This window comes from Eschrichtius robustus, chromosome 18 (assembly GCF_028021215.1).
Source record: "Eschrichtius robustus isolate mEscRob2 chromosome 18, mEscRob2.pri, whole genome shotgun sequence".
Taxonomy (NCBI): domain Eukaryota; kingdom Metazoa; phylum Chordata; class Mammalia; order Artiodactyla; family Eschrichtiidae; genus Eschrichtius; species Eschrichtius robustus.
In genome coordinates, this window is record NC_090841.1 from 5,891,220 (window position 1) to 5,906,423 (window position 15,204).

At 55.1% G+C, this 15,204-nt stretch overlaps 1 protein-coding gene across 1 annotated transcript; it reads left to right on the forward strand.

Moving 5' to 3' along the window:
• The first annotated feature begins 2,867 nt into the window (after nucleotides 1–2,867).
• On the forward strand, nucleotides 2,868–7,264 carry PDX1 (pancreatic and duodenal homeobox 1). Its single transcript, XM_068526768.1, has 2 exons — nucleotides 2,868–3,270; nucleotides 6,819–7,264. Exons 1-2 carry the CDS (start codon nucleotides 2,868–2,870, stop codon nucleotides 7,262–7,264), a joined length of 849 nt encoding a protein of 282 aa, XP_068382869.1.
• Nucleotides 7,265–15,204: the final 7,940 nt, after the last annotated feature.

Sequence of the window (15,204 nt, forward strand, 5' to 3'; positions counted from 1 at the left end):
GACCGAGAACAAGGTAACCTGTGTTTTCCAGGGGCAAGCCGCGCCTCGGTAAGGGAAGGGGGAAGAGGGCAGGCTAGGACCTCCAATATCAGCGAGGGCCATCAGGACGTCCTGCTAATAAACGACTTTTTCACTGTCCACACTATAATTGGTTTACAGCCTTTTTTGTTTATTTATCCATAAGAGCTGCTGTTAAATGGCTCGAGAAGGCTCTCGCCTAATGGCTCAGTATCGCTCCCGGGCCTGTGCGAGGCGAGAGGGGCGCAAGCGTCAGCGGAGATTCAGAGCGGAAATGCATTTCACCTGTAATGGACTTGGCGCTTTTATGGTACCCTGAGCTATATCCACAGAAGAAACACAACACACGACCTTGCTCGGTGGCGGGTATATGTATGTACATTATAATTAGCCAATCCAAAAATCCCCCTACCTTCGTCCCACCTAATAATAACAATAACAAGTGGCTGTTTGGCCGTGGTTTCCTGGGTCACTTTTTTGGGCAGCCAGCTTCAGCAAATGCTCTCTGTGAGGGTGGGGAGGCCTGGGTGGGACATCTCCAGCCCACACCGCCCCCTCCCCCGCGTGTTGTCGTGGTTGTCGTGGTTCAGCCCGGGGTTCCCGGATTTTGCCAGCGCGCGCAGGGGGCGGATTTGCTTTCTGCTGAGTGCCCCTTTTCTTTCTGCAGGGCCGAGCAAAAATATTAAATGGGAGCAAATGAAGCATCGAAATGGAGACCAATTTACAGAAATGTGCAATTAGACGAGAAGTGCAAAGTAAACACTCTGGATCTGGGGGGAGGGGGCGGGCGAGGCCGCAGCAGCGGAGGGGGAGGAGGGGGCTGCTGGAGCGCCCTAGCAGAGGGACCGCCGAGGGGGCGAGCGAGAGGAAGAAAGAGAGGGGGAGGGGGAAAGGTGGCCGATCTTTGTCCCAAGCGGTGCTGCCGCCCGCTCATAACCACGTCGCCAAGTCAACCCGCGGCGACTCCGCAGATTATCTCCGAGGGTCAACACGCCGCGGCCCGGCAACCCCCCTCCAGCCCTGCCCTCCTGATCGATGTGGTCGCTCGCGGCCGGTGATAGCGGGTCCTCCGCGGACGCCGCGAACAATGGACTCATTGACGCGGGTGCGGAGAGATTAGGTGCGCGGGTCCCACGGCCTTTCGCTCCCTGGCCCCCTCGGACTGCAGGTGGCCCTTTTCCCTGAAGAAATCGCCGGAACTTCCCCCGCTGCCCGGCCGCTCTCAGCCTGCCCTTTGGCGAGAGCCGGCGCTCCGACGATCCCCGGAGCTGCGCGCGTCCCCACCATCGCGCGGACCACTCGGTGCCCAGCGCTCATCCCAACACAGATGTTGACACGGCACCAGCATCTCACAAGAGAAGGAATCTGCAGAGAAGTCCAGATTCCCAAGTAGCTTTTGCTTTTTAATGAAAACGAGGCGTATTTCAGGGTAGCGCACTCAACCCGTATGCATTCGTATATTTCCACCAGGAGGAAACATATTAAATCTACCTCGTAAAGGACTGGATGTAGTTTGCAGTTTAGGAAAGTCAGTGCAGTGATTTCCTCTTGCTGGTTCCTTGTGGTTCACGATCCCTCTTGCCCAGGCTTTTCTGCAATGGTGTCCAGTTTTTCTAAAACCCTCGTGGCGGTTCGAGGACTGTGGTCACTTCGGCAGGACGCCTAAGGCGAACCGGTCGGCGGCGTTGATCCTGCCTGGGTCCGAGGTTATGTGCCAACGCGACCCGGAGACAGTCCGTCTTCACCACTGGATCTGAAAAAGCGTCTCTATTCAGTGAGGACCCCAGAGGGCCCAGAAGTTACCGAATCGGTGGGAGCCAAACACTGACATTGTCATAAAAACACTGCGCTTTTATTTCTTTTCTGAACGCTCCTCTCCCAGGCCTGCTTTGTTTCAGTCGGACGCGGGAATCGATGTTCTGCAGCTGACGGACTCCGGCCAGGTCTCGGGATCCGTGGGGAGCCATCAAGGATCTGGAAACCGGGTGCCAACCCCCTGCCCCCGCCTCCCAGACACAAGAGGGGACGCTACTTCTTTTCCCCCTTGCCACTCTAGGAACCTGCATTCTGAGCTGGCCAAATGAGCCCCAATTTCCCAAAATCAAAAATTAATAATGCCTTTCCCTTTTAAAAAATTTAGAAGCCACTGTGAATGCTTCTGAAGTTATAGTTTACACTCCAGAAATCCCCGAAGCACAGCCATAGGCAAAAACATACTGCGAATCCTGGATCTTTATGTGTCAGTTCACTGACATCACTCGTGGTTGTGTACAAGTTTCATAAATAAAATAGAACCAACTGCTTCCGACCTGTAGAGCTGGGGTCCGCAAATTTTTTTGATCGTATTCCCTAACAATTTTTTAAAAGTCTGTGTACAACCGCAACAGATGTATATTTATAAATTATACCAGTGAACTAATAGGTACATTATCAAACATACAAGGAAAATAGACTGTTTAACGTATGAGGAAAATATGTTTCTATAAATGAACAGAAGGTCTAATAATTTCATTCGTGCCCCACTTTGGCGAGTACTGCCAGCTGCACATACAGGTGTAGTAAACTCTGCTGAGAGAGAAAACTGAAACGTTCAGGCGCTCGTGGGTACCTGGGCCCGGCTTCTTAAGGCAGCCAGCCAGGCCAATAATGGCCTCAGGCTGAGCCACGTGGGGCACAGCGGAGCCTATGGCGCCGCGGCCGCCCGCCCGTCCCGCCGGCACCGGGTCACCTCTCCGAGCGGTGCCGAGCTGTCAAAGCTGCAGGGGTGGCTCCGGGAGTGGGAGCGCCGCACAGCTCCAAGTCCCTGGCTCCAGCCCCCTTCTCCTGGTCCCCAAGGCCGGGCGGCAGCCATGAATGGCGAGGAGCAGTACTACGCGGCCACGCAGCTGTACAAGGACCCTTGCGCGTTCCAGCGGGGCCCGGCGCCAGAGTTCAGCGCCAGCCCCCCTGCGTGCCTCTACATGGGCCGCCAGCCCCCGCCGCTGCCGCCTCCATTCCCCGGCGCCCTGGGCGCGCTGGAGCAGGGCAGCCCCCCGGACATCTCCCCGTACGAGGTGCCCCCGCTTGCCGAAGACCCCGCGGTGGCGCACCTCCACCACCACCTCCCGGCTCAGCTCGCGCTCCCCCGCCCGCCGGCCGGGCCCTTCCCGGATGGAGCTGAGCCGGGCGCCCTGGAGGAGCCCTGCCGCGTCCAGCTGCCTTTCCCGTGGATGAAGTCTACCAAGGCTCACGCGTGGAAAGGCCAGTGGGCAGGTAAGCCTGGCTCCCGCCCGCTTTGTCCTCACCCGCTCTCAGCCCGGCTGCCCCTAACTCCAAGCGCTTCCCAGGACTCTCTCCCAGTTTGCGTCCCCAGCCCCTACGGATAACCTAGAGTCGGACTAAAGCATACAGGGAGCTAACAAGGCCATTTTGCAAAGAAGCGCTTTTCTGGTCCAATTTGGAGCGTCTTTCCCACTCAGCTCTCTTCCTGGCAGCTTAAAGTCCTTCCTTCCCTGTCCGCTGAACTCCAGGAGCCCGCGCGCTCCCTGCGAGCCTAGGCCTGGCCGAGCTCAAGGCTTCGGACCCTCCAATCCTCCCCCAGCTGGGGGTCCGCCCGCCCAGGACTCCGGGGAGTGCGCGTCGAGGGCGCCGAGCAGGGCTCTGGGATGCTCCCGACCCGGCCGGAGCGCGCCTTCGGAGCCCCGGGCCCCTTCTCGCCTTGAGCACCGCCCCCAAGCCCCGCGGGCGGCTCCAGTAAAGAGAGCCAGGCCGCCTCAGGGGCACTACGTAGGTGCAGGAAAGCAGGGAAGGAAAACTGTACCCAAGCGTGCAAAGGGGTCCAGCGGCCGGGGCTGGGGGGTCACCGCAGGGCCGAGGACTGGTCGCTCACCCTCAAAGCCGAGCAGCTGGGAGAGGCGTCTGCGATGCTCATTCACTTTTGAACCAACGAAAGTGTTTGACGGGCTCTCCCCGCGCTGCGTCCCTGCCAGTCAGTTCGAGGAAGGAGATGCCCTCTGGCACAGGCGAAACAGGGGGCCCCGGGCGCCGGCCTGTAACGGAAGGTCTTCCCGGCCCAGAGCCGGCGGCGAGTTCTGGCGCGGCCTGTGCCGCCGCCACACAATCTTATCGCTTCCGTGCCGAAGCCACTTCTAGTCACACCTGCACTGCAAATAGTGGGCTTTTCTTTTCCTTCCAACTAACAGTCGGGAGTCAGGGGCAAGAGGCTGGAGGTGCCCGCGCCCCCGCCCCGGGAATCCTCGGCCCCCGTCCGCCGAGTCTGGCTAGCCTGCCCGACTCTGCCCCTGGCGCAGCCAAGAGGGGCTTGGGGAGATCCGGGCTCGTCCCCGGGGCTCGCCTCTCCCCACTTTCTCGCGAAGGCTGTGTGGGGACCGGGCAGGTCCTGAGGCAGGACAGGGTCCAAACTCGGCCGCGATCTTCCCCACCGCCGACGAAACCACGCACGACCCTTACTCAGCCCGCGCGGCCGCGGCCAAAGGCCTCGGAGCCTTGGCAAATGCGGGATTCTTGGGAGGCGGGAGGACGGCGTCCCTGGGCCGTGGGCGCGGGACTCCCAGTCCGTAGTCTCCTGCCAGGAGCTGCCTCCCGCCCGGGCCCCCTCCCCGCGGCGCGCTGGGGGCTGGGGGGCGCGCGTTTCTCGAATCCCCGGCCCTCCTCGCGGCTTCCCCAGGAAGAACGCGAGGGAGGATCTGAAAAAGGCTTTCTGCGGTGGGGTAACTTCCCCACCTCCCGGGGGTGTTACACCTGCTCCGGTGGAGCTTGGGCTCGGGCGGACCGAAGGAGCCGGAAAGGAAAACCCGAAGGAAAATCGGCAGCCTTGCGGGGGGATGGGGTAACCCTGGGAGGGTGACTTCCTCGGGCTGGAGGGTCGCGGTCGGAGGGGCCTTTGCCTGCGCCCTCTGACCCAGCGCAGGCTCAGCCCGCCGGGGGGGTCGGGGGCGGGAGGCGCCCTCCGGGCAGCTGCCTGCAGGATGCTGCCGCGGCCAGGGCCCTCCTCCCCGGAAACTCTGGAAGGAACCAAACTTCAAGGGTCTGGGAACCCGCCTGCCCGCTCCTACTGGGGTTTCACACCCCTGGAGAGAAAGAAGTGACCAAAGGGCCTTTATACGTAGATCGGATATGCATACGAGTAACAACAGGAACTTCCAAAATCCTCGCCCTAAGAAATGAACGGCGGCCGCCTCGCTGGCGGGCTTGCCCCTAAACGCCGCCCCCTGCGCCTTGGAGAACAGTGCAGACTGGGGGCCCTGACGTCTTCCCAAAACCACCAACAGCCTCCATCCTACGCCTTCGCCCCCTGCCAACTCGTCCTATGCACAGGACCCCTGGGCTCGTGGGCCTTGCGCAGCCTCTCAGAGCGCTTTGGGGAGGCTGCTGAAAAAGGGCCAAAGCCCCGCGAGGTTGTGGGTTGAATTTACGAACTGCAGAGGACCTTTTTAGATGTTCAAGTCTCCCTCGTTTCTCTCCCAAGTCAAGGAAGGCTTGGAAGTGTTCAGACTCCGAGAGACGCCCCCAGCGAGCAGGACTCTGCTGACTCGGACCGGAGCCTCTGCCTTGGCTTCTGGGCACCTCCTTTTGGCCTGGGGGGAAACCCCTGGTGGGTTGTATTCCAGAAACACACACACTAGCTTTTCAACTCTAGCCAACAGTCGCAGGAGAAATATCACATACCTCTGCCCTACGTACACGCCGATTTAGGCCTCTTCCCGGTGTTTCGCTGGAACTTACCGCCCCCAGAGTCCACAGCCTGGGCGCAGTCGTCATGTCACCCAGAAAGGAAAAGATCAGGGCCTGGAGGCACACAGCCGCAAACACCGGGTGAGCGGTGCTAATCTACCAGGCCAGGCCTGGCTGTCGCTTCCTCACCACCCGGGCCCGGGGCTCCTCTACCCTGCCGGGCTCTCAGCTCCCCAGGGGGGGATCCGGCCCCGCGTCTCCCCTCCCTAGCCTCCCCTCCTGCCTTGGCCAGCATTTGGGGCCCAGGACACAGAGGCTGGGGTTGACAGTGACCTTCTCCGGGGCTCAGAATGGTTTCCCTTCTCGTCTAGGGCAGGTGCCCAGCCGAGGTTAGAATGACAATTATAGAGAATTTACCAGCTCTTAAGTTGGGGCTGACTATAACAATGTAACTTTATAGAGAGATAACATATGGTCAGATATGACAATATATGTCATAACCTCGGGATTTTTATTAGCTCAAGGTTTTTCAAACTGAAGGTTGCACCCATCAGTCGGTCGTGAAATCCATTTACTGGGTTGAAACCTTGTTTTTAATGAAACAGTAAACAATAGGAGAAATTAGATAGCATCATAGGTGGTAAAGTTTGGTTTAATGTCCTAAATTTTTTGGTATGGCAGTTATATGTATCAGTGTGTGAACTGGGTGATGATTTGAAATGTATTTGTTACTGTGGGTCATCGTCAGAAAGTTTTTTTTTAAGTACTGTATTAAAGATATTTTTTTGCCTTTGTAGAATCCAGTCGGTTTAGATGTCTATTATGTGCATTTTAATCAGCACCAACCCAAACAGCAGTTAAGTGAACACATTCTAGAACCACTCATTGATAGAGCCACGGAGAGAACCCATGCAGCTCCGACCTCCAAGAAAAGGCAAACGTTACTAGGGAAGGGCTGCGTGCCCCAGACTGGGCTCTCGGATAGAGGGCCTGAGCTCGGTGGCCGGAGCGGCTGGGAAGGGGCCAGGGCTCCCAGGATTGGGGCAAAAGGGTTGGGTTGCACGGGTGGGGACAGGCAGGAGAAGCCAGGGATCAGGGACCACATTCACGTGCTGTGTCGCCCGCAGGCGGTGCCTACGCAGCGGAGCCGGAGGAGAACAAGCGGACGCGCACCGCTTACACTCGCGCGCAGCTGCTGGAGCTGGAGAAGGAGTTCCTGTTCAACAAATACATCTCCAGGCCGCGCCGGGTGGAGCTGGCCGTCATGCTGAACTTGACCGAGAGACACATCAAGATCTGGTTCCAAAACCGCCGGATGAAGTGGAAAAAGGAGGAGGACAAGAAGCGCAGCGGCGGCACCGTGGCCGCGGGCGGCAGGGACGCGGAGCCCGAGCAGGACTGCGCGGTGACCTCGGGCGAGGAGCTGCTGGCGCTGCCGCCCCCGCCGCCCCCCGGGGGTGCTGTGCCGCCCGCGGTCCCCGCCGCCGCCCGAGAGGGCCGCCTGCCGCCTGGCCTTAGCGCGTCGCCTCAGCCTTCCAGTGTGGCGCCTCTGCGACCGCCAGAATCTCGGTGAGAGATGGGGCTCCTCCCTGCCGGGTGGCATCAACCACTCGCAAAGGAGGGAGGGGCGGACCGAGGACCCCGGCTGTGACCACCGGTCCAGGCCGTTCGCTGGGGCAGGAGCTGAGCGGCCCACCCCAGACTGGAGGGGAGAGCCCGGGCTCTGAGGCGCCTAGTGCCAACTGGGGCGCGGTGGGGAGACGCTGGCCCACCTTCTGGAAGGAGAAGAGACGTTTTCTGAAATATCCGGGGCCTCTTTGGGTGATACTGTTGGATGGGCAACGTCTGTGCTGCCGTGCAGGTGCCATCACTCCAGAACCGTGGACCTCTTTAGAGAAGCCGGCTCTTCAAAAGACAACAGAAACTATACAAACTGGAACCGTCCCCAACACAGCAGGCAAACTGGACGGAGCGCCGCAACCTGCCCGGGGAACAGAGCCGTTTTTACTCCAGCCTCTGCCTTAACGTTTAGAAATAACCGAAAGGAAACATCTGAAGTTTCAAAGACCTAGTGACATCAATGCCCATGGAATAGAATCATTCCTCCTTCTCCTCTTCTTCTTTTTTAATCCTTTTAGCGGAACCACATCCTTCACCAGCGCACATCCTTCAGCCTCCACCTCTTTCCTCTGAAGAAAAGAACATCTTGCAAGCGTGGCTGGGCGGTGGCAGGGCTGGGGTGCAGGGGCAGCGGCAGCATTGCTGGACACCCCTTTGTGCCAAAACTCCCAGAGACGGCAAGGGGAGATGGGCCTGGAGCGAAGGTTTTGGGGAAGAAAGACGGCCCCTGAGCAATCACTACACCGAAGATATTTGGAGCTTTCTATTCCAGATGGGGATTTGGTTCCTGATCTCAGGGCAGGGAAGACTGTGTGGACACAATCAGGGTGGCCTGACCCACCTTGGAAACTATCCACAGAGTATGACTTCCACATCCTTAGAAATGATGAAAATGTATGTGGTTGGGGAATTCGAGGCAAGATCGTTATTTTTATTTAAAGTTTTTAAATTACCTAACAGTTCTTTACAAACAGGTTTGTGGTTTCCAGGTCAGTTGCTTGTTTCAGGGTCTGGGCCTTGTGTTCAGGTGATGTTTGTGGAAAACGCTTAATAAATACAGGTAATGTGGAAAGAGAAGAAAACTGATTCCGCTTGCTTTGTATCAAACCCTTCTTGCGGTGCAATGATTCCAATTCATTTAAAAAATTAAAGCAGCATTTTTTTTTTTTTTGGCACTAACCAGGGAAAACCTGGTTAGACACCACGTTTGGGTGTTAGGTTGGGAAAGCATATCAGCAGGTGGATTTTCGGGTGTTTTGTTTTGTTTCATTGTAAATTTAGGAGTCACTTCTGAAAATGAATCAATTTCTTAGGCAATAGAGCCCATAGGCATGGGGAGTTCGGAGTGTGGCGGGCTGTCGATGAGTAAGTGCAGAGCCAGAGCTGCCACTCTGCCCCGCACTGCACCGCACCACACCGAGGGGGGCAGAGAAACGCCCACAGCGGCCGTCCAGGCGAGGCCTTTTTCGGGGGCTCCTCGGAAGGAAGTGTTGCTCTGGATGAGTTTCCACCCCTGGAGCCCGAGGGCCAAGAGTGTCTTGTGTTAGGGGCACACAGGCCCCGACTTAGTGGGCTTCCCACCTCCGGGCCACCCTGCTCCTCCCCGCGGCCCTTGGACGGGCAGCACAGCGCCAGTGCGCGCCTGAAGGCGCCTCCCCAGCGCTCCCACCGGTTCCGAGACGACGGCTCACTCCCAAGAGTCGCCGCTATTATCTTCTTTTGCAAAGAGATGCAGGGTTTGTTTTTGCTTTGTTGGTGGTTTTTGCTTCTGCATTTTGGTTTTTGTTGTTATTGTTTTTTGTTTTTTGTGGGGTTTTCTTGAGAGAGAGAAATCGAGTCATAACGCCCCTCCGAATAAAAGGTTCTGTGGATCAGAAAGGAGAACTTCCTCATCAGTGAGACGTCTCACAGCTGCGGAGAGCTGTGAGCCCCTGCAGCCTCTCCACGCCTGCCCAGGCTCTGGAGTCTAGCAAGACTGCGTTCAGACCTCGGGTCCCTCAAATACCAGCCGTGACCCTGATAAAATTGCTCCACTTCCCCCTGCCTCGGTTTTCTCATCCGTAAAGTGAAAGTGGATACTACCTCATAGAGTTGTGAGGTTTAAACCAAAGAATACATGTAAAGCGCTTAATTCAGTATCTAGAAAGTAGTTATCCCTCCACAAATATTAGTTGCTTTATTATCATCATCATGTTCGGAAGCAGCTGGGGAATCACAGCTGCAGAGATTTCCCGAGTCTCCTGCAGCCCCTCTCCTTCGACAAACCTCCTCTTGTCCATATAACCACTGATCTTTACTGAGCGCGGCCTAGTTTTACGCCGCCCTTCCTCATAAATAGACTGCCCACAACATCCTTCACCAGGAGAGGCTGTCCTCATCTGACACCAGGGAAGCTGATGCTGTGGGGTGGAGGGGGGACCTGCTGGAGCTCGGCCGCCCGGTTGCTGGAGGTGCGGAGGCTTGTCCTCGGAGGCCAAGGAGGTCTTCAGGGCTCCACGCGGAAGCCGCCGCCCTCTCCGAGGCTCCCGGCCCAACCGCGCGCCGCAGCTTCCCCGCTGGGGGTTCCAGGGTTCGCCAACCCGAGGAGAAGAGGCGCGGGCCGCCCGGGGCCGGGCTCGGCGGCGGAGGGCGCGGTCTGACGCCGGCCGGCGTGCGGCTCTGCCGCTCTGCTAGGCTGGGGACCCGGCAGCCGGGGCTGGTGCCTCCGCGCAGAAGAGGCCCGGCTTTCGCTTACCCCCACCCCTTAAGTACGCGGGCCCTGGAACAAATCCCTGAATTCTCCGTTTCCCCTTCCATAAAATGGGCTCAGCACAAGGACGAAATGAGATGATGTCCTTCAAGTTGATTACCGGGCCTGGCGCACAGTCGCCAGGACACGTGGTGGCGGCGGCGAAATGTAGTTGCCATTAGAGGCCGGCCTCCCAGGGAGACCCAGGGAGGCGGCGGAGAGCGGAGCCCGGCTCGCCAGATGGGCCCGGAAGAGAGGAAGGAGGGCGACCGAGCTCGGGCCGGAGCCACGCGGGGCCTGGGCCGGAGCCACGCGGGGCCTCACCCGAAGCGGGACGGAGCGCGTAGTCCCGACCCTCCGGCCTCTGGGTCCAGGTCAGGCCCCCCCGGGCGACCCGCGTGCGGCTGGACGTGCGCGTCTCCGAGTCTGCGCGGCCACCCTCGGCCGACGGGGCGCCGGGGCGCTCGGACCTGCCAGCCGAGCCCACGCGCGCGGCCCAGACCCTCGAGTGAGGCGTCCTGAACAGCGAGACCTCCCTGGAGCCCGAAACAAATCAGCCGGCCCGGCCTCTTTCGGCCACTCAAGCGACCGCCGGGCGCCGGAACCCGAGGTGACCGCGGTACCCACCTCCGCTGTGCGGCTGCCAGCCTCCCTCTGCTCCTCGGGCACGACGCACTCCTCGCCCTCCGTGAACGGACGCACACCGCGCACACCGCGCACGCCGGGAAAGTGGCCTCGGCGCGGAGGGAGACGGGGCTTCGGCCAACGCAGAGCGCAGCCGCTGCGAGCGCGCGCCGGCCCGAGCGCCGCAGCATCGCCGACTCGCCGCCCGCGCCTCCACGTCCGCCACCGCGCGAAGGGCATCCCCGCTGGACCACGAACCCCACCGTTCCTCCCGGAATCTTCCCTCCGCGATGGGGTACGATCGTGGAGCGCCGCCGGGCGCCGATGGCGCGCCCAGACCAGGCGGCTGCAGCACTGTCCTGGCTCAGCCCACGACTGTAGTCCCGGGATTCGGGAGATCCCGCGCGGGCTCCGCGCCACACACGCACATCCAACACCAGGAGCCACGGGGAGCCGCAGCCGGGGTCCAGGACCCCGGGCCTCCTCGTGCACAGCGTCGGGTCTCATGGTGTCCGCAACAGAGCCCGACAAATTCCCCTTTTCTTTCGCGATAAAGTCCTTCCTGTAGTTTTGCTTACGGTTACTCGAAGACGTTCTCACCTTAAAAGCCAAATTCATACCACGCAATAACGACATCTGGGTTGTTGGTGATTTCAGGTCCTGCCTATTGTTTTCAACCGGTTTGGCATCTGCAATTCACTTGCCCCTTTCGATCGATCCGAGACTGGCGCCTGAATGCATCCAGCAAGGTTTACTGGGCTCTTACTCTCTGGGCCGGACACCTGTGGAAGCCGTACAGTTGCTTGCCTGATGGTCGTCACAGTCGGAGATTGGACTGATTATCGGTGAATTAATCAGAGTCCATAGGAGTCAGGTTCCCCAAATTTCTCCTTTTGAACCACAAAGGCTGCTTTGATTTCCCAGATTAATCTTGGCCCTGCGTCCAGCGCCGTCGCTCTCTCCATATCCTCTCCTTCAACTGGTTCCGTTCAATGCACTTAAGTTTCAATGAAATCTACGTATGGCACTGCTCTTTCCAGTCGGTGAAGTCTGCCTGTTCCTCCATTCCCATTCTCTTCCTCCTTCTCTTTCTCCCCAGATCTGGGTTTCTATGTAGGTGTGGGTGTGTCTTAGGGTGAGTCTATCTTCGGGTGTCTGGTTTTGTTTGTTGGCCTGTGTGCATTTGTGTGCATGCGTTTAGGGTATGTCTTATGTGGATGGCAGTGGTGACAACGACCACTGTGTAGGTAGGAACCACGGACACCTTACTATATCCTCTTTTTATTTCCCCGCCCAGCACAGCCATCTCCCAAGTGCCTGATGACATTGCTGCTGAGGAAAACTGTCCACTCAGGTAACTGTCTCAATTCTTTGTGTTGACACAGTGTTTGCAGGCAGGAAAAGCTGTCTTCAGAAGAACACAAGTTGGAACTTTGGTAGAAGCTGGCTGATGGCTGAAGTATTGCACGATTGCATAAGGAATTAAAATTGTTTTTCTAAGAAAAAAGTTCACAACTGAGGTATTTCGTACTTCAACAGCATCACCTAGAAACCCTCCTGAAAATCAAGTACTTAGAAGGGTCAGAAGAGGGAAGTTCTGGGTTAACACTAAATCAAATTTTACTCAAAGCCATTCTGACAAGCTAGATGGGGGAGCAATAAATCTAATGGGAAACTGAGGCAGGGCAGCAGGAAGCAGAAAGGCTTCCCTGAAAAAGAACTGGGAGTGATGGAGCCACTCAGCTGGCAGCCAGCCTTCAGGAAATTGCTACATGTGGACAGCTTGTAGGAGCTTGTGGACAGCTGCGGGGAAAGGATCTGCGGGTGACTCCGAGTAGGAAGAAGAGGTCAAGCTCTACAAATAGTAGCTACCAGTAGCTGTTTAGAGAGTGAAAGTGACTGATACAGGTCTTTTAGGCTACCTAGTGATTACCTGTCAATGCCAGGTTCCCATATTAAAGTATGCTGCATTTATATATCATGAGATAGAATGGACAATAAAATTTTATTCCTTTTTAACTAAAATTATTTTTCTCTATAAGTGAAATGCTATGGCTTTTGAAAGCATAGATAGCTCTAGCCTTAAGCAATATTTTATAATTCACTTTCAAGTTGAATTGTGTAGTCTCTCCCTAAACACAGAACATATAGACACCTTATATATATGCTGTTTCATCAGCATACAGTCAAGATTCTTGTCTGCATTACAGAATACACTGAACTCTCACATCTAGTCATAATTACACATTCAAAATTGTAACAGTGTTTTTGCTGTAATTTATATCATTTGAATAAATTCTAATATTTTCCTGAATTCTCAATTAGTCTTATGTCCAAGGTAATGAGAGTTTGAAAAATCATTTCTCCTACTTATACATGCTCTAAAAAATTCAGGAGTTTTACACATCTGGATATGTCTGGATATACTGCCAATTTGAAATTGATATATTACATGGAACTATTTCCACTTCAGTAGTTCTAGAAACACAATAAAATGTACAAAATAATCTCCAAGATTTAAAAACAAATTGAAAATAATGTACAATTGAATTTATTGCAATAAATAAATGCAAGGTTTATTTTAATTTAATGTTGAAAGTCTAATTTTCTAGACCAGAAGTACAGATTATTTCTCCTCTAGATGAGGAGACACACAAACACACAGACTTTGTAAAGCACAAGCCAACTTTCATGACACCTGTTGTCCTGAGATCCAGTGGAGAAGAGAGGGGAGGATCTCTGGACAAATACAGAAATTAACAGTGCTGGTTCTCAGCGCTCTGGGAAGGGTTTAACTTCTCCTTCTGCATCCACTATTTATGGCTCTTCTGAACAAGGGCAAATAACTTAATCCCTTTGAGCCTGTCTACTCGCCTGTGAATTACCGATAATGCAATCTCATGTGATTGTGTGAGGGTTAAATAAAATAATGTATGTAAGAGTGCATACATGGGTGGGTGGGATGGTTCCTCCAGAAACTGAGGTCTTTCTCATCTCACTAGAGCAAGGACAGCACTCTGCTCAGAAGACCTCAGAGGTGACAACAAGTGACACAAAATGAATGTGTGCCCTTTTGTCTGGGTCCTCAGATCCTCCCTCTGATGGGGGTAGCTAGGTCTTGTCCTGGATCTTCACAAGAGTGTCTGGGATGAAAAACCACATTGGTGCTGACCAAGCAGGAGCAAAAATAAACTACTAACTCTATCAAATAAAGAGGCAAAGCCAGTCATGCTGAAGTTTCACTTCACACAGCACTGATGCCCCAATTCAACTAGCTTTATATGAAAGGTACACATGTTTGAACTAATTTAGGGATTGTCTGTTGACCAAAGATAGAAAGTCTCTTTACAAAGTGGAATTTGTTTAGGGGTCCATAGGCTCCCCAAAATAGGTGATTGTCCCAGACCTCCTTAATAAGTCATCTCCTTAGATGTTACTGTGTGGTTAGGTTTGGCTGTGACTACTGGAAACCCCAAATAGCAGAGGCTGAAGAGTGAAGTTAATTTCTCTCCTACACAGAAGTCTGGAGGCAGATGATTCAGGACTGGAATATTGCTTCAGAATTGCCTGGGGCCCAGGTTACTTTGACTTCCCTTTCTGCTACCCCTAAATTTGCCCCTCATTTCACGGTCCCATAGGGCACTCCAGCTATGACACCCACTTTCTAAGCAGCAGGAGGGAAGAAACAAAGGAAGAAGGGTAGGCCCCTCTGATGGGTGGAATATTGATCCCTGAAAGATGTCCACCTCATAATCCCTTGAACCTGTGGGTATGTTCTGTTATAGGACAAAAAGGACTTTACAGATGTAGTGAAGTTGGGGACCTTAACTTAACTTAATCCTGGATTATCTGGTGGGCCCAATCTAATCATGCAAACCCTTAAGAGCAGAAAACTTTCTCCAGCCGGAATCCAAGAGCTCAGTAGAAGGAAAAGTCAGAGAGATTCTGTGTGTGAGAGGGTTCCAGGTGCCATTACCAGCTCTGGGATGCAGGACCCACGTGCCAGGACTGGAGAGAGGCCTCCAGGAGCTAAGGGATGCCTCCAGGTGACAGTCGGCAAGGAAATGGTGACCTCAGTCCTACAACCACAGGACCTGGATTCTGCCAGCAACCCAAGTTCTTCCCAGAGCCTCCCTAGCAGAGCTCAGCTGGCCAGCAACTTGATTTTGACCTTGTGAAACCCAGAGCAGATAAACCTGCTGAGCCAAAGGGGGGCTCTTGACCTCCAGAAACTGAGCATACATTTTTCTTATTCTGTGCTACTATGTAGTAATTTGTCTTTGCAGCAATAAAAAATGAATACCATCCCCTTTTCTTGAATGACACTTCAAGGAAGTGACACCACACCTGCTTACACTTCATGAATAGTACTTAGTTACATGAAAACTCGTGGCTGGGTGGCAGGTTGGAAAGTGTAGTCTTTATTCTGGATGGTCGTTTGTCTAATTAAAAATGGGAGGGGTCTCATTTTTTTTTAATTTAAAAAGGGACTTCCCTGGTGGTGCAGTGGTTACGACTCTGAGCTCCCAATGCAGGGGGCC